The sequence below is a fragment of the Schistocerca cancellata genome, chromosome 1 (assembly GCF_023864275.1).
Source record: "Schistocerca cancellata isolate TAMUIC-IGC-003103 chromosome 1, iqSchCanc2.1, whole genome shotgun sequence".
Classification (NCBI taxonomy): Eukaryota; Metazoa; Arthropoda; class Insecta; order Orthoptera; family Acrididae; genus Schistocerca; species Schistocerca cancellata.
The window spans coordinates 779,055,616-779,075,993 of NC_064626.1; the positions used below are offsets into that span (position 1 = coordinate 779,055,616).

General features: G+C 39.7%; 1 protein-coding gene across 1 annotated transcript in view; it reads right to left on the reverse strand.

The window, feature by feature from the left end:
• The window catches only part of LOC126187414 (probable medium-chain specific acyl-CoA dehydrogenase, mitochondrial), an 88,254-nt gene that overhangs the window by 63,664 nt on the left and 4,212 nt on the right, over nt 1-20,378 (reverse strand). The window contains exons 3-5 of the mRNA XM_049928486.1: nt 12,078-12,245; nt 6,295-6,395; nt 4,142-4,222 (exon numbers count right to left, since the gene is read on the reverse strand). Of these exons, the coding sequence (XP_049784443.1) occupies nt 4,142-4,222; nt 6,295-6,395; nt 12,078-12,245 (350 nt within the window). The remainder of the gene's footprint in view (nt 1-4,141; nt 4,223-6,294; nt 6,396-12,077; nt 12,246-20,378) is intronic.

A 20,378-nucleotide genomic window follows, 5' to 3' on the forward strand; every position in this document is an offset into this window, starting at 1 on the left:
TGTATATGTGTGGATGGATATGTGTGTGTGTGCGCGAGTGTATACCCGTCCTTTTTTCCCCATAAGGTAAGTCTTTCCGCTCCCGGGACTGGAATGACTCCTTACCCTCTCCCTTAAAACCCACATCCTTTCGTCTTTCCCTCTCCTTCCCTCTTTCCTGATGAGGCAACAGTTTGTTGCGAAAGCTTGAATTTTGTGTGTATGTTTGTGTTCGTTTGTGTGTCTGTCGACCTGCCAGCACTTTCTTTTGGTAAGTCACATCATCTTTGTTTTTAGGTACATAAATCATATGGAACTACACATGGGATTAGTCACAAAATATGCACCATAGAATGCACAGGAGGTTGATGCAAAAGAATGGCAAGAAGCACAAGGTGGTGATGACCCAGAACGTCGACAGTTCATGAGGCAACCACAACTGAGCACAGAAAGACGGAAGGGGGGGGGGGGGGGGGGCATATGCGACGACAAGATGTATGTGCATAGTTCAAATGGCTCTGAGCACTATGGGACTTGACATCTGTGGTCATCAGTCCCCTAGAATTTAGAACTACTTAAACCTAACCAACCTAAGGACATCACTCACATCCATGCCCGAGGCAGGATTCGAACCTGCGACCGTAGCGGTCACGCGGTTCCAAACTGAAGCGCCTAGAACCGCACAGCCACACCGGCCAGCTATGTGCATAGTGGTACCACCCAAATTACGAAATGACATATTGAGGCAGGGTCACAATTCAGTTTTAGCCAGACACAGTTATCAATAAGCTACGGAACACAAAGTTGCACAAAATTACTGGTGGATTACATGCAAACAAGATGGCAACCATTATGTCAAAAACTGTGTTCCATGTGCACAAGAAGTGGGGCTCATCCATCAAGAAGTGGGGCTCATCCATCAAAAGGTTACATAACGGAGGTTACCAGAGGCAGATTAACAATTTCAGATGACTGGCATTGACATACTCTGTTTTCTTAAATATCTGTATGAAAACTTTATGTTCTAACAGTAGCTGATCCTTTTTTGCATTCTGTGTCCACCAGCTATTCCTGACCAGCAGGCAGAAACAGTGACACAAGCAATGATTAATCTAGGAACACTAAAGTTTGGAACATCTGAAACAGTGATAAAGGACCAAGGGATGAATTTTATGTCAGATTTAATAAAGCAGTTGTGTCGATTATTATTCATTAATAAATTCAGGATCAGTGCGTTACACTCACAGGCAAACAGATGAACTGAAAGAAAAAAATGTTGAGTTACTATGTTAACAGCCATCACAATGATCACGTGCTCCACATTCTTATGCAATGGCAGTGTATAACTCAAAAATACACAAGAGTACAGACTTATCTTTATACAAGGTTATTTCCGGTCAAAAGATGCCATCTGCTTTTGAGCTGCATAAACCCCCTCTAGCAAAGTGGCCAGACACAATGTGTGTGTGTGTGTGTGTGTGTGTGTGTGGGCGTGCGCACGCTACTTTATAAGAAGGCGTTTTGATCAAAAGCTTAAATGCATATCAGTCTTTTTGTTGTGCCCATCCGCAAGTCAATGTCTCCTGTATATTATGAGTAGCATTCTATTCTTTTATTACATTGTCATTATTCCATCCTGGCTTTTCCACTATTTGAAATACTTAATTTGTTTGTTGCCCCTATTCAAAATTCAAGATTTTGTTACAAGTCCCATAAAACTGTAATTTAAAGTTAGTTTCATGTTCCGTGAATCATTTGTATGCTTGATTCTAATGATGTGGAATGAGTCATTTTACATTCATACTGCAGATTTATATGTAAATATGGCTACAGGCTGACCATTTACCAGTTTCTTTATTTCTTTTTTCATTAAAAAAGAAGAAAATACAGATGTGAGTACATAATTTCTACCCATGACCTTTTACATATCATGAAAATATAAATCCTGCTGTGGAACAGAAGGAGTTGTCAAAGAAACTCTATTCAGTTTGTTTTGAATCTTTCTTTGTCGTCAGACATTTTATACTCTTGACTACGTAATCAAACTTTTGGTTGTCACACAGTGCACCCCTTAAACTTAATATGGAATACCGAACAACATTTTTCCTTCCGGTACTGTAATTACATACATCATAGTCCCCTACGGACTGTAGCAAGTTATTTACAACAAGCTTCATGAGGGAATAAATATACTGTGAAACAGTAGTCAAAATGTCTAACGCTGTAAACAGATGTGGTTGAGCAGGTATTAGTGTCATCTGTGTAAAGAACACTTTCTGGTTGTTGTACAAGGGCGATTCAAATAAAAACCTTAAAAGTGCTATAATATTTTTAATTGTAACAATGAACAAAAAACACTTGTGTGTTATTCTTCAATGTACTCTCCCTGATGTTTAATTCACATATTCCACTGCTTTGGAAGTGCACAGATACCATGACGAAAGAATTCTTTTTATCATGCATGTAGCAAGCCATGCATCGCGGTTTCCAGTTCTTCATCACTTTGAAATGCCTGCCTCCCATTGCTTCTTTGAGTGCACCGAACAGATGAAAGTCACTACAAGCAAGGTCTGGTGAATGAGGATGTACCAGACATTCGAATTTAATTTCATCAATAGTCTCAGTTGTGTTGCCATGCTGTAGCAATCCTCCTGAAGCCCGAAGTCCTCGTTTACTCCTGATTGCAGAGCGAAGTTGATTTTTCAGCTCGTCTGAGTGAGAAGTACTGGTTACTTTCACTCAATCCATGTAATGCTCCAAGATTATTCTATTTTAATTCCGAAAGAGAATGATCATTACTTTTCCAGCGGATGGTTGAGCATGGAATTTTTTTGGTTTCAGCGATGAGCTGTGATGCCATTCTTTGCCTGGCCTTTTCACTTCTGGTTGGTGATAGTGGACACAAGTCTCATCGCTTGTAACAGTTTTTCACAGAAATGTATCACCTATGATGTAGAAATGATTAAGACGTTCTTAACAGGCATCAACGGAATGGTTTTTCAATTCAGCAATCAGCTGACGTGGCACCCATCTTGCAAGATCTTACATTGTGAACAACACTCTGCACTGAACCACTATTAATCTTCAAACTTGTGGCTGTTTTGTTCAGTGTTACAAGTCTGTTGTCCTTAACATGATCCTCTGCTAACGCAATGTTCTTGTCTATCATTACACAGTGAGCCTGCTCTGGTCTTCGGGCATTCTCCACAGAAGTCACACTGCTTTTAAACTTCCTACAACACTCTTACATTTGCTACAACGACAAACACGAATCACCATACTGTATGGTCATTCTGCGATAAATTTCGATTCGTATCACATCTTCATGACACAAAAAATGCATCACAGATTGCTGCTCAATGGTGGTGCATGTTGATGGTGGGATGCCATCTTGTTGTGGATGTTGCTGCCTTCTCCTGCATTGTAGCATCACTCTGCCACCTGTCTATCACTTTCTGATACTCAAGGAATACTACTGCCATATACCAAGTCAGTCACACAACTTTTCAAAATTTCACAGAACTTTTAAGATTTTCATTTGAGTCACCTTTGTATATTACATATACTAGAAACAATACTGCACCTAAGACTGAGCCTTGTGGAACCTCATACGTGATTTCCTCTGGTTATTGGTTGAAAGTAGTACAACAGTAATAACTGCAGCATTATTAAGAGCTGTGAAACATAATTTCAGAATCCAAGCACCTTCCATGCCTGAACCATGGAAAGTCCTGGTGGATGCTTACTTCAAATTTGTGTCTTCTTTGAAACAAGCCTAACACTTATTTATAGAGGTGTGGAAAACTACCTTAAAAGCAACTATCAAAGCTGGCTTGTGTTCCAGAGCAATGGTCACTAATTCACTACACTGATGCTACTTGGTTCTGGCTCACCTGCCTGCCTTATCTTGCCATCTAGTGTGCTACACATTGAAATACATGAAAAGGTTGTGTCAACCTAAGATCTACTTCAGTAATAAATAGGCTAGTAAACGTATCAGAAACATGTTACAATGCAATTATTTCTTCTTGGTTATATTTGAGTTTTGTAGGAAAAATGAAGATCAATAAAAACAGGACATTGCCTGTTTTCCAACAAACCAGTTCAACCAGTCAGTTACGAGAATTTGAAGTTAAAGTGAAGTTATCTAGAACAGACTTACAGCAAGAAGTGGTTCTTCAACCAGGCGCCCCAAGTACTTCTTCTGCTGTTCTTTGTTTCCAGCCAAAATCACAGGCATTTGCTGTGAACAGAATAAACAATCAGTAAAGCACATGCAAGGAGCAGCTAAAAATACACGAAGACACCTAACTAAATATACCCAGACATTTGTCAAACAGCCCCGGGTAAGTTGTTCATGCACAAGGCACCCTTTCTTCAATTTTACTGTGGGGCATTCAAGCTACACCTGGAGTTGTTATTATAAATAACATTCTGATTTAAACTTCACTTTACAGAACAGCTCCCAAGCAACTTTTCTTTTGTGTTGTTTAAAGCTTTCCTGATGTATTGACTGTGAACCCACTTCCCTGTGTATCTCTACCTTGCTCATCGTGTGTAACTATAAATATTTACAAGACTGCAACAAACATCAAAACAAAGCTGCACAAAAATCGGACCATGAATTGTACTCTCTTTTTTAACAGGAGACTACACACAAGGCGGGTGCAGAACTTAATCACTTCTGTCGTTTTTTTAAATGACACATTTGATACAGTAAATGTATTTTTATCCAACAAACTAGGGATGTCATTTAAGTAGCATGTTGTATGAAATACCACATGAAGCGTTTGCTTGTTCTGCAACATTATGGTGTTAGGTGGTCTTACCAAGGCTTTAAGAAAAGTGATATTAAGGTGCATTCATCAACAGAACTTGAAAAATTGGAATGGGTTTCTACAAAAATATTCTTGACTACAAAATGGCCCATTTTTACAAACTATATTCAATATGAATCAATAACATTTTAAACATTCATATTATATATTATTACAGCTTCTACTTTTTATTCTGAAGTTTACTGTGAAATTATTTTAATATTAAATATATCCAGAAAAATAATAAAAATGAGCCTTTTGAGAATCACCTAAAAAGCAATCATAACTTTAATTCAGTTATGAAAACAAAATACACAGAGCTTGCATTATAGTTTACAAAGTTTCAAATTTTACTGCTCACAGTCCGAGAGTGATACAGTCTTAAACTAAAAATCTGCAACACTACTAAAATGGGCTTTAAAAGCTCCCCCTTAAGCACTGCTCAATTGACTATAATATTGTGAGCAAAAAAGCAGCCACATCCATGAAAATACAAAAGCAAACAACAGGATGGATAAAAGAAAGGAAGAAAGCCCCCCTACACACACACACACACACACACACACACACACACACACACACACACACACACAGAGAGAGAGAGAGAGAGAGAGAGAGAGAGAGAGAGAGAGAGAACTGGCAGGCAGTTACATTGTTCCAGCATTGTGACTGACTGAGCTGAATTGTTATATTGTGTGTGCAGTTGAATGGCTGGGATGAACATGTAAGAGGAGACAGAAAGGGAGGTTCAACAGCTTCTTAGGATAGCAAGTGACAGCACAGGAGAAGGGTGAGAATGGAAATATGTACCAGAGAAAGTTCTCCCTGCAGTGGGAAGGAATGGTTACTGCAATGTAATAGCCCACATATATACAATTTTGAACACTCTGCAATTGTTTACTATTACAGAGGCGGAAGCAACAATAGGTAATTCAAACAATACCCACAACAAAGAAATATATTTAAATGTAAAAAAATGAAGTCTCTCAATCTTTTGTCAGAGAAGTATATTTATTTTCAATCCATGTTTGAATTTAAACACGTAAGAGTGTGAAAGAACATCCCCAAGGATTAATACCACCAATTCGTATTGTAAGAATGCAGTGTCAAGTTATCGGTTTGTGTTTGCATTAAAATTAAAAGTGATGAATGTTCAAAACTTGTTGTGGCTAAAAATGAGGATAAAATAACATTTAGAATCCAAGCATGGGGCATGTTTAATCCTAATGTGTTGTAATTTCAGGGATATAAGTACATGAAAAATTTTGAGACAAAACTTTTAATATCATAAGTTGTTTCAGATACACTTCTCAAATAATTTCATTCAGCCAGGTGGACAACCTACACGAAAATCAAATTGATGAACAGTATAAATCCATAATACTTATTACAATATATTTATTTTTTGTAAAAAAACATGTGAAGGGCATTTCTTAAGATAACACTTGTCAAACTGATTATGCACTCTATAAAAAGAATGAAGATATACTCTACGTACACCAAGTCCACTGGCTTCCAAGGCTGTCATAATTCCCGTACAGCCATAGGCAAGTTCTTCAGCCATCATACAGCCATCAAAAACTCCTAATCCCAGTCCACCTGAAATTACATTATGCATTATTCTGGTAGACTCATACCAATTTACAAGTTAGTAAGGCCAAGTATGCTTTTATAATCATAAGCATTAACCTGATGAGAAGAGCTGTCAAATGTTGCTAATTTCTTCTACAGTGGAATCTTAATTTGTCAAAAGGCATAATGCAGCTGTACTGGGAAGACAAAAATTGCTACACACGTCAGCACATGCAGGTACAGTAGAAAGAATAAGATGGTTTCAGCATCTGTTTAGTACCCAAAACAACATTTACCAGTACGTTAATTCCAATGTAAGCAAATTACGGAAAATAATATGACTTGCAGTTTTCAAAGTTTCAAACAGAATAAACAGCATACGAGTTGAAACTTCCTGGCAGATTAAAACTGCCTGACAGATCGAGAGTTGAATGTGGGACCTATGCCTTTTGCAAGCAAATGCTCTATCAACTGAGCTGCTAAAACACAATTCACAATCCACGCTCTCTGCCTTACTTCTATCATTACCTCATCTCCTACCATCCAGACTTCACGGAAGTTCTACCTTGAACTTTGCAGGACTAGAACTCTGGGAAGAAAGGATACTGCAGAGAGATGTTGTAGCCACAACCTGGGGGATTGGTCCAGAAGGAATTTTTAACTCTGCAGCAGAGTGTACACCCATGTGCAGCTTCTTAGCAAATTAAAACTGTGTGCTGGACAGACTAATTCAGCTTCAGTCTGGCACACAGTTTTAATTTGCCAGGAAGTCTCATATCGGTGCACATTATGCTGCAGAGTGAAAAATTAATTCCAGTAAAAGAGTTTGCTCTGAATTTCGTGAAGTCTCATGGCAGAATTTTTTCTTTAATTACTTCCAGGATATTTCAAACCCACAATATTAATGATGACCATAAGTACAAAATACAGCTCGCACTCAAAATCTGTCAGGAAAGTTCAAAATTATCAAGCCTGGCAATGGGAACTGTTAAACATTTTTGGAAGGGCAGGCCATATATTTGAGTAATTACAAGTAAGGACCATTACTTTTTACAACGTGTGTAACTGACCAAATAGATGTCAGATGACTACGGAGAACTTCCAACACCAGAAAAGGTTGGAAATATAGGACGGGAAATATAGGACGACCTGCAATGTATGGTGCTGGGACTGGCAACTGACCCTCAACATAAACAAATGTAACATACTGCACATAAATAGGCTAAAATACTCATTACTGTATTGATTACATGATTGCAGAAAATCACTGGAAGCAGTCACATTCACAAAATACAGGGTTTGGGCAAAAAATATAGAAGCATCTGAGAAATGCATACTTGACCATAAATGTAGATGCTAGTCAAGCCTGCAGGTTAGGCGATGTCATATTTAACCATGAATGGCACCTGTATAGTGAACTCAATACACTGTCAATGTCAAATGTATCCAGAACAATGTTCTGTGTAGTTGTGAGTGCTTTATGTAAGAGTTACATGAATTCAAATGTAGGCAAGTTGTTAGTGCTCATGGATGCTTCCATAAGATAGTCGAAGTGTTTGGTGTTTCAAAAGACACTGTACCTAAGATTTATACTGCATACAGAGTAGACAGAAAAACATCAGCTGCTAAGTAACAATGCAGATGAAAGAGTGTGTGGACCAGTCGGTGACAGACAGTTGGTAACAGACAGTTGGTGGCAAGGACTGTGACAAAAAATAAGAGGATGATACCTGAAAAAGTCATGCCAGTACTGAATGTTGCATACCAGAACCCTGTAAATGTGGTTCCCAAGCCATAAATCCAAGCCAAGTTTGCATTAGCCAGGTTTAAAACCGATGAGTGAAACATGGGGGGGAGGGGGGGGGGGTGTTCGGTGATGATTTGTGTAGCCATATCATGGTATTCAATGGTGCCATTTTTACTCTGCAAGGTTGTGTTAATGCCAAAGGTTATGTGACCATTTTGGCTGATCATGACCATCACAAGGTACAGTGTTTGTTCACAATGGTGATGCTGTGTTTCAAGACGACAGGGCCTCTGTCCACAAAGCTTGCATTGTCAAGGACTGGTTTTGTGAGCACAAGGATGGAATGTCGCAGTTCTCTGACTACCACAGTCACTAGATCTCATTATTATTGAGCCTTTGTGGTCTGCTTTGGAGACAAGGATGAGTAAGCACCACCCACCTCCATCATCGTTACCTGAACTTGGCATGATTTTGCAGAAAGAATGGTATAAGATTCCCCTAAAAACTGCTCAGCACACCTTTATCCATTCTGAGATAACTCAAAGCTGTTTTAAAAGCTAACAGTTTTCCTACACCATATTTAGGCACGAGAATAAGTTGTATTTGTTATGTTTCCATATTTTTGTATAACCCCTTTATCTAAGAATATACACACGCAGTGATTTGAAGTGGCACAGCCACATAAAACTAATCACAGATAAGGTAGATGGCAGACCGAGATTCACTGAAAGAATCCTCAGGAAACATAGTCCACCCACAGGAAGAACGTAGTTTACAAAACGCTCATTCAACCAATACTCTAATACTGCTCTTCAGTCTGTGATCTGTACAAGACAGGAGTAACAGAGAAACTAGAGAAGATTGACAGAAGAAAAGCACATTTCATTACAGGTGAATTTAGAAAGCAAAAGTGTCACTGAAACGCTCAGACAACTCCAGTGGCAGGATCCTGCAAGAGGGGCATTCTATTTCACAGTGTGCTTCACTAAAGTTCTGAGAGCATATATTCTCAAAAGGAAGAAAGGTGGATTAGAGTTTAATGTCCCCTCCACATCAAGGTCATTAGTGACAAGATGCTACCTCAGAATGTTTCAAAGAGGGGAACGAAGTTGGCCATGCTCTTTCAAAGTGACTATCCCAGCATTTTCATGGAGAGATTTAGGGAAACCATGAAAAACCTAAATCCAGATGGCCAGACACCTATTAGAACCATCATCCCCCTGAATTTAAGTCCAGTGTGCTAACCAGTGCCACGTCTCGCTCGATACATTCCTGAAAGAGTCAACCAATATACTGCTTTGTCCTATGTGTATCTCACAAAAAGACAGATTCGAAGTCATGTGGAGGCTTACCAGCAGTCTTTCTTCCTTTGGAGAAGGAAAAGGCAGCAGTGTCAATGGTACACAAAGCACCCTCCACCACATACCACAAGGTGGCTTGCAGAGTATAGATACAGATGTAGAACAGTGTAACACTTCTCCAATTGTGTGACTTGTTATTAGAAGAAAAAATATCTTTAAATATACAATGGTATGAAAAAATAAACAGAACAATCCAGCTTTCACAAACATACACAGTTAAGACTCTCAAATAGTTCAAGGAAAGAAGTTCCTGAATTTTTCCTGTATTTTAAAATGTACAGTCAGGAAACTGTGTTGCGTAATGTCATAGATGAATAAAAATGACTGCACAAAGTCTCATGCGGACTGGAACTAGAAAAAGTGAACAAAGCATACAATATGTGAAAAATGTGTGAGCATAGGGACATGGCTCAAAATAAAGGAAACGTTACAGACACAAAAATTACATAAGCCTATGTGCTAAAGCAAAACATATTTCCCATACTGCATGCATGCAAAACTTTGAAACTAACAGGGATACAATGATTACTGCTTGCACATAAAACTGTAGAGGTGTGCACGTAAGAAGACTTAAACGTGAAGCATTCTTTGCAGAAAGATGACAATATTTTACCGACAGTGAACTCCGTGTGTGCTAAGTAACCTCACCATGCCTAAACTAACAGGAAAATTAATATTAAATGTTCTACACTGAAGCACCAGAGAAACTCGTATAGGCATGCATATTCAAATACGGAGATATGTAAGGAGGCAGTACATGGCACTGTGGTCGGCAATGACTACATAAGACACCAAATGTCTGGTGCAGTTGTCAGATTGGTTACTGCTGCCACAATGGCATGTTATCACGATTTAAACGAGTTTGAACGTGGTGTTATAGTCAGCGGACGAGCGATGGGACACAGCATCACCGAGGTAGTGACAAAGTAGGGACTTCCCCCTACAACCATTTCATAAGCGTACCATGAATATCAGGAATCAGGTAAAACATCAAATCTCCAACACTGCTGTGGCAAGAAAAAGATCCTGCAAGAATGGGACCAACGACAACTGAAGAGAATCGTTCAAAGTGACGGAAGTGTAACCCTTCCGCAAATTGCCACAGGTTTCAATGCTGGGCCATAAACAAGTGTCAGTATGCAGAGCCACTCAACGAAACATGATCTATATTGGCTTTTGGAGCTGAAGGCCCACTCATGTACCCTCGATGACTGCACGACACAAAGATTTATGCCTTGTCTGGGCCCGTCAACACCGACATTGGACTGTTGATGACTGGAAACATGTTGCCTTGTCGGGCGAGTCTTTTTTTTAATGGGACCAATCTGCTGAGGTTATCGGTCCCCCAAATTGTATTGACTGGGTGTATGTGTATGGGTATGGAGACAACCCATGAATCGATGGACTCTGCATGTCAGTAGGGGACTGATTCAAGCTGGTTGTTGTTGTTGTGGTCTTCAGTCCTGAGACTGGTTTGATGCAGCTCTCCATGCTACCCTATCCCGTGCAAGCTTCTTCATCTCCCAGTACGTACTGCAGCCTACATCCTTCTGAATCTGCTTAGTGTATTCATCTCTTGGTCTCCCCCTACGATTTTTACCCTCCACACTACCCTCCAATACTAAATTGGTGATCCCTTGATGCCTCAGAACATGTCCTACCAACCGATCCCTTCTTCTGGTCAAGTTGTGCCACAAACTTCTCTTCTCCCCAATCCTATTCAATACTTCCTCATTAGTTATGTGATGTACCCATCTAATCTTCAGCATCCTTCTGTAGCACCACATTTCGAAAGCTTCTATTCTCTTCTTGTCCAAACTATTTACCGTCCATGTTTCACTTCAAGAGGCTCTATAATGGTGTGGGGCATGTGCAGTTTGAGTGATATGGGACCCCTGATACATCTTGATATGACGCTGAAAGGTGACATGTACATAAGCACGTTTTCTGATCACCTGCATCCATTCATAACCATTGTACATTCTGATGCACTCTGGCAATTCCAGCAGGATAATGCAACACTCCGCAGTCCAGAATTGCTACGGAGTGGCTCCAGGAACACTCTTCTGGGTTTGAACACTTCTGCTGGCCACCAAACTCCCCAGACATGAAAATTATTGAACACATCTGGGATGCCTTACAAAGTTATGTTCAGAAAAGATCTCCACCCCCCTTATACTCTTATGGATTTATGGACCACTCTGCAAGATTTAGGGTGTCAGTTCCCTCCAGCTCTACTTCAGACCTTAATTGATTCCGTGCTATGTTGTGTTGCGGCACTTCTGCATGCCCGCGGGGGTCCTACACAATATTAGGCAAGTGTACCAGTTTCTTTGGCTCTTCACTCCCTACAGACTGCTGTAACAGAATGACACTGCTGGCTGAAATGTCATGTGGCACGGTGGTCATCACCATTGTGCATTGTGCATCACCTCACCGCCCACCATCTTATGTGCACACCACTATGACTAAGGGTTTCAAATTTGGAATATCCCAATATAACATACACTTTTAACATCAAAGAGATCACATGCAACAATGTAAATTAAGTTGAATTAGATAATTAATTAGTAAAAATTCTTATTATATTCAAGGACTCACCACAATGTGTTGGAATATGACCATTCATCAGTCCTAAGGACCACGCTTTTTTAACAATATCCCATGGAAATTTCATTGTTCGATCATATTCAGCGGCAACAGGTATCACTTCTTCTCTTGCAAATTTTCGAGCAAGTTCTTGAAATTCTTTTTGTGTTTCATTTAACTCTAAAGCAGAAACAAAGGTTAGCTTCTTGTTGTGTAAGGCTCAAATAGTTGACTGCATTTATTAAAAAGAGGGAAACTAAAGATTACTATTTCATGTGTTCGTACAATCAGGAATGACTGGCTTCTAAGCAATATTTTTACTACTTTTTGAAAATGGAAGAAAAGAGTTTACAAACATCTACAGAAGTCTCTTTCATTTGAGAACACGCACCCATATATGCATACATAACTATACGTACCTCTCGAACGCACGCCCTGTATTGTTATATAAATAAATAAAAGTTTTCCTAAGATGCAACAGCTATGGTTAAATACTCTTCAAACTCAAAGAAACTTCACATAAATTAATGTCAATAGCTAAAATAGTATTACTATGCTTTTCAGTTTTTAAGTCATGAAAAAATGGATAGAAATTGGCAAGACACAATGAGAATTATTTTATAAAAATATTACTTGGTTTACTTGGTTCTTCAAAATACATGAGAATTATACTCCCGTAAGCCATGGACTTCGCCAAGGTAGGTGCTCTGTGTGCGTAAACAACACATATAGCTGTACTGTAGGTGCAACTGCAGTAACAGGGTGTGTGTGTGTGTGTGTGTGTGTGTGTGTGTGTGTGTGTGTGTGTAGAGGCCAGACAAATGTGTGGTTCCTGAAGAGGGGCAGCAGCCTTTTCAGTAGTTGCAGGGGCAATATTTTGAATGACTGACTGATCAGACTTTTGTAGCATTTAGTCAACATGGCTTTGTTACGGTTTTGTGAAGGGCTGAACCCAAGAGGAAGCAAAACCTGTTACTATTTCTGAGGGTACGAAGCTCTACCGCATGGCTTACTGATGATGGCACCCTCTTGGTTAAAATAGCTACAATTCAGATCTCCAGTTGGAGCCTGCTCAAGAAAATGTAGTCATCAAGAGACAGAAAACTGATGTTTTAGGATCAGATCATGGAAAGTTAAGTAGGTTAGACAATTTAAAAAGGGAAATGCATAGATTGAAGATAGATATAGTGGGAATTAGTGAAGTGTGGCACCAGGAATAATATTATAAACAGAATATCAAACAGGGGTAATGCAAGAGCAGGTCTAACAATTACTAAGAAAATAGGAATGTGGGTAAGCTACTATGAACAATATAGTGAATGTTTTAACATGGTTGAGGTAGACATGAAGCCAACACCCACCACAATAGTATATGCCTACCAGCTCCACAGACGAAGAGAAAAACAATAACGAGCTAAAAAAATTATTCCAAAAGTTAAGGAATATAAAATTATGATGGGTGACTGGAATTCAATAGCAGGAAAAGGATGAGACGAAAAACCAATGAGAGTAAGTGGACTGGGGGGGGGGGGGGGGGGGGGAGGGGGGGAAATGAGGAATGAATACGGAAAGAAGCGTGGCAGAATTTTCCAAAGAGCACTAATCAATTATTGCACACACTTGATTTAAGAATCATGAAAGAAAGCTGTGTATGTGAGAGAGACCTGGAGACAGTGGAAGGTTCCATATCTAATGTATAAAAATAAATATTTGTTTGTGCATTTTCTATGCTTTCCTATGCCATTCATTCACCTGTGAAGAAACATTGGTGAGTTGTTGTGCATACAACTGAATTAAGAATACAGGGTGATTCAAAAAGGACTTTACAATTTTGGAATTATACAGGAATTTATTGAGTTAACTTACAGAATCAGCAGATGTGTCATTTTGTAGCAAAAATTCCCCAGTTTCACATAAAAAGAGTCGCTTTGGTACACTGTGGCTACCATTTTTGGTGAGGCAAACATCCCACTGGTAATCAATTTTTTCCCACACTTGTTGCAGCATATCAGGTGTGACGTGCAACGGAAGCGTAGATTCAATTTTTTAGGCTGGATAAATTGTTTGGTAGGGGAAGAACATACACATGGCTTTAATGAAACCCCAGAGATAGCAATCCAGTGGTGTCAAGTCTGGGGAGCGAGGTGGCCATGCGATTGGCCCTTCACAGCCAATTCACCAACCTGGGATGTGAATATTGAGGAAACCTCCAACTTCCGTGAGGAAATGAGGTGGTGTATGGTGTACCATCTTGCTGGTAGTATACCATCCCCATCCCTGGCATCTTCAATTGATCAATGGAATTAAAAAGTTTTCTAGCATATCCAGATACACAATACCAGTGACAGTTTTCTCCATGAAGAAAGGGTCATACACTTTCAGTCTACTAATGGCATGTAACACATTAACTTTGGAGCTGTCATGAATGTGTTCCAGCACCGCATCTGAATTTTCACTACCCCGTTTTCTGCAGTTGTGGGAGTTCACATGCCACTGATATGAAATGTTGACTCATCATTGAAGATTTTTGTGTTCAGGGATGTCTCGTTGTCCTCCTCTGACGCAACATTTCCGAACGGAATTCTCACTGGCAACCTTACCTGCATCACTAATATGCTGTGCCATTGTGAATCTGTATAGTTTCAAGTGTAAATGCGCACATAGTACTTGTCAAACAGTCTTTTGTCGATTGCCAGTGTTGTCAGATGCAGGTCGTGTTCACTTTTGTGGAAAAATGAAAACCTGTTTGACATAATCATCAACAAGTGGGTGAGATGGTGATTTATCCTGTCGCAGTGAACAACCATCTCAACAAAGCTCTAATGTCAAGAGTAAATTATAGGCCTGCTTGGAGGTATTCAGTGCAAAATTTATGCCAAACAGTTGTTGCAGAGTTCATTTCATGAAAATAAAACACACAGTGAGCACTCCCCACACCACTGTAAGTAGCCATTGTAACTGAGAACTAGTCTGGCACTCCTGGTGGAGAAACCAGCTACTGATGCACTACATGAACCAAACTTGAGGTTGTTTGTGGCAAAATGACAAATCTACCAATACTGTAAGTTAAAAATCAAACAATGGAAAATCCATGATGGAGTGTAACAATATTATGAAAAGGAAGTTGCTACTCACCTTATAGCACAGATGCTGAGTCGCAGACAGTAATGCCTTCATCAAAAATAGAACACACACACACACACACACACACACACACACACACACACGACTGCAGTCTCAGGAAACTGAGACCACACTGTGAGCAGCAACACCTGTGGGGTGGCAGACAGTGAAGTGCTGCAGGTTAGACGGAGGGCAGGGGAGATGTGTGGAGGGGGGGGGGCAGAAAAAGAGAGAAGTAAAAAATCTGGGTGCGATGGTGAAATGAGGGCAGTGTAGTGCTGGAATGGGAACAGGGAAGGGGCTGGATAAATGAGGACAGAGACTATTGAAGGTTAAGGCCAGGAGGGTTATACGAACTTAGGATGTGCAGGGGAAGTTCCCACCTGCGCAATTCGAAAAAGCTGGTGTTGGTGAGGAGGATCCATCTAGCACAGGCTGTGAAGCAGTCATTGAAATGAAGGATGTCATGTTCGGCAGCATGCTCAGCAAGAGGGTGGTCCACTTGTTTCTTTGTCACAGTTTGTCGGTGGCCATTCACGAAGACAAACAGCTTGTTGGTTGCCATGCCCACATGAATGCAGTACAGTGGTTGCAGCTTAGCTCGTAGATCCAATGACTGGTTTCACAAGTAGCTCTGCCTTGATGGGACAGGTGATGTCTGTGACCAGACTGGAGCAGGTGGTGGAGGGAGGATGTGAGGGAAAGGGTATGAGGCATGAGACATTACAGGGGTATGAGACATGAGGTAAGGGGTTGGGAACAGGGGTTGTGTAGGGATGGACAAGTATATTATGTAGGTTCGGTGGATGGTGGAATACCAGAGTGAGAGGGGTGGGAAGAATAGCAGGCAGGACATTTCTCATTTCAGACCATGAGGAGGGCTAGTTGAAATCCCGGTGGAGAATGTAATTCAGTTGCTCCAGTACTGGGTGGTAATGAGTTAAGAGGAGAATGCTCTTCTGTGGCCAGACAGTGGGACTTCGGGAGTTGCTGGGAGACTGGAAAGATAAGGCAAGGAAGATTTGTTTTTGTACAAGGTTGGGAGGATAGTTATGGTCTGTGAAGGCTTCGGTGAGACACTTGGTATATTTCAAGAGGGACCACTCATCACTGCAGATGCGACGACCATGACTGGCTCAGCTGTATGGAAGGGACTTCCATACAGCTGGAACAGGTGGCAGCTGTGGAAGTGGAGGTATTGCTGGTGGTTTTGATACAGACGGAGGTACTGATGTAGCCATCTCTGAGGTAGAGGTCGACATCCAGCAAGATGGCTTGTTGGGTTGAGTAGGATCAGGTGAAGCAAATGGGGGAGAAGTTGTTCTGGAGGAATGTGGATAGGACATTCTCACCCTCAGCCCAGATTGCAAAGATGTCATCAATGAATTGGAATCAGGTGAGGGGTTTAGGATTCTGGAAGATTAGGAAGGATTCCTCTAGATGGCCCATGAACAGGTTGGCATAAGATGGTGCCATGCGGGTGCTCATAGCCTTATCCCAGATTTGTTTGTAGGTAATTCCTTCAAAGGAACAGTAATTGTGGGCGAGCACACAGTTGTTCATGGAAACTAGGAAAGAGGGTGTTGGTTTGGAATCTGTCAGGCATTGGGAAAGGTAGTGTTCAATAGTAAAGGGAAGTGGCATAAATAGTGACAAGCCGGGCTGTCAGTAACCTTAATAAATTTCTACATCATTCCAAAGGTGTATAGCCCTTTCTGACTCGCCCTGTATACCCCTACCACCTCTGGAGGTGGGGGTGAGAAAGCACGATTTATCAAATTATATGTGATAACAACTTATATTAACATGAACCAATTGTTTTTATGGTCACTAAACTCATTGGTGACAGCACCAATTACGTTTTATCCATAGGGATGGGAAGGAGATGGGAAAGAGAGGACAAAAGGCAATGACATATCAGTATATCTGTAAAACCTGAAGCAATTTCTACCAAATTTTCCACACATCATTCACTGCCAGGGAAAAAAAACCACCACCACTGTGACATTCTTTGCAATCCTATGGCTTGGGATGGGCATGAAAAGGGGTGATGAAAGAAAAACTCAGGAACACCTGAAGCAATTTTGACCAAATCTGGTATATATATGATTCATTAGTTTTATAAAAATACTGTGAGATACTCTTATTACACCGAAGAGTGAGGACGGGGACATGAAGCTAATTTGTTTTTGGAGTACTGTTTTTAAGTTGAAATAAGTATTGCTTTCAAAACTCCTCAATTTTTCATTTAAACCCAGATTCTTTTGACAAACCAAATCATGGGAAAACATAAGGAATTTGAGTCAACCTGAACAAATTAAATGAAATACATACACTACTTATTTATTTCATCTTCAAGCATTTTTAATACTACTGATGTTAATAGTTTGCACAAATTGAGTAATACATAATAGCACATAAAATAATAAAAGAAAACAGCTAAATCACGTAGGTTTGCATACAAACACACAGTGAGTATAAATTAAAATTTTATATGTTCTTTCACACACTCAAAAAAATTCCCCTATGGCATAGAATGCTGCTTTAGAAGCCAATTCTAGAGAACATTTCTGAAGGTTTTTAATGAGGTAGTGTGTGCCTCGGTGACAGCGAATTGAACAGTTTTATTCCAAGGTATATATAGCTATTGTGGGTCTTGCTTAAGTCTAGTAAAAGGGTGGTCAATCTTTTCTTTTTGATGGGTATTGTGACAGTGAAATGATTAGCACAATCTGTAGCTCTCTTGGTTTTCTTTTGTGTAGACTAGGCATCCAAGTATGAATAATTATTAGACTGTCACGACACAGTTTCTTGACAAGTGGCCTTCAAGATACACTGTTTTTGAAAATATGCATTAGACACCTGATAATTTTTTTCTTCCACATAAATACTCTCTTTGTCCCAGTGGAGCTGTCCCAAAGCAGTATGCAGTATGTTATATGGCTATGAAAAAATTCATAATCAAAAACTGAGCATACATGTTTCCACCCTCAAATGCTTTAAGCTTATGTAATAGGTATATGACTCTTAGTTATTTAGTGCATACCGAATCTGTGTGGAGATACCAAGTTAATTTGGAATAAAGTGTACACCAAGAATTTAACTGACATACAGTCATTGATATTGCATAAATTAAAAATTATATGTTTGGTTTTATTTTCGTTTACAGTTAATTCATTGTCTTTAAACCAGGTCCTGGAAATTCTTATGCTGGCCTTGCTTTGTTCCTTTAGATCCTCTGTCATTTCCAGTTCTAGTGAAAGTGATGTCATCAGTACACAGAACAGATTTATATGGCATTATACTAAGTAGGTCACCAATACAGATATTTTACAATAAGAATCAGAGTTAGAAACCTTGAGGCATGCCTCTTGAAACATACAGGAATCCAGAGGGCATATTATTAAAGTGTGCCCTCTGCTTCCTATTGTCAAGATACAGTTCTATACGGGGGAGTTCTGTATCCTGAATGCCTTAGCACCTCAATTTATCTATTAGAATCCGACAACTCACAGAGTCAAATGCCTTGCCTTGCTTAAGTTAATCAGTAGGGCATCAACAGATGATTATGCTTCAAAGGCACCTGAGTATTGCCGAAACAACATTTTCAACAGCTTTTGGTGTTGATGAATTTTCCCTAAAGCCATACTGAGTATCAGTCTTCCACTGCAGGTGAAATGTTTGTATATTTGTTGGTATATGTAACAATCTATTTTTGAAAGTATTAGTACAAGAGAAATATGACGGTAGTTATCAACACATGATTTTTCCTCCTTTTTATGTAGAAGGATAACTACTGCTATCTTTAAGCAGGCTGGAATAGAAGAACTCCAAAATGGGTGTAGTCTGATGTCTACTATCCTTTTAGTAACAAAATCTGTTAGACCAAACAAGTCATCTGATTTCGAGTTGCTGAATTTTTCTACATCTACCTTACTGTTTCATGATCAGATACTGACATGCAAAAATACCATCGACTTACTACAAGATAGGGGGGAAGTTTGTCCTGCCTAAATGTAGTTCACTTTGTACACTGTCAACACAGTCAATCTCCACATTATCAAAAAATAATAAACATAAATAAAAATGTTGTGACATTGTTGATGTGATTCTAGCATTATTTTCTGTGCATTTAGAATATAAGGCTCATTTACTATCATACAAAGAACTTTCTTGGTTACTACAAGCTTACTCAATCCATTTAAACGTGAACCACAGCTACTGTGAAATCTGCAGCCAATTTAATTTCCATTTATCATACAAACATTTTTGTAGTGTTTACATATATTTTCAGACTGTTACAGATGTAAGGAGTGTTTGTTCCATTTTCACACTGTTGTTGTTGTTGTGGTCTTCAGTCCTGAGACTGGTTTGATGCAGCTCTCCATGCTACCCTATCCTGTGCAAGTCTCTTCATCTCCCAGTACTTACTGCAACCTACATCCTTCTGAATCTGCTTAGTGTATTTATCTCTTGGTCTCCCTCTACAATTTTTACCCTCCGCGTTGCCCTCCAATGCTAAAACTGTGATCCCTTGATGTCTCAGAATATGTCCTACCAACTGGTCCCTTCTTCTTGTCAAGTTGTACCACAAACTCCTCTTCTCCCAAATTCTAGTCAATATCTCCTCATAAGTTACGTGATCTACCCATCTAATCTTCAGCATTCTTCTGTAGCACCACATTTCGAAAGCTTCTATTCTCTTCTTGTCCAAACTATTTATCGTCCATGTTTCACTTCCATACATGGCTACACTCCATACAAATACTTTCTCAAACGACCTCCTGGCACTTAAATCTATACTCGATGTTAACAAATTTCTCTTCTTCAGAAACGCTTTCCTTGCCATTGCCAGATGGTCTACTTCGACCATCATCAGTTATGTTGCTCCCCAAATAGCAAAACTCCTTTACTACTTCTAGTGTCTCATTTCCTAATCTAATTCCCTCAGCATCACCCGACTTAATTCAACTACATTCCATTATCCTTGTTTTGCTTTTGTTGATGTTCATCTTGTATCCTCCTTTCAAGACACTGTCCATTCCGTTCAGCTGCTCTTCCAAGTCCTTTGCTGTCTCTGACAATTACAATGTCATCGGCAAACCTCAAAGTTTTTATTTCTTCTCCATGGACTTTAATACCTACTCTGGATTTTTCTTTTGTTTCCTTTACTGCTTGCTCAATATACAG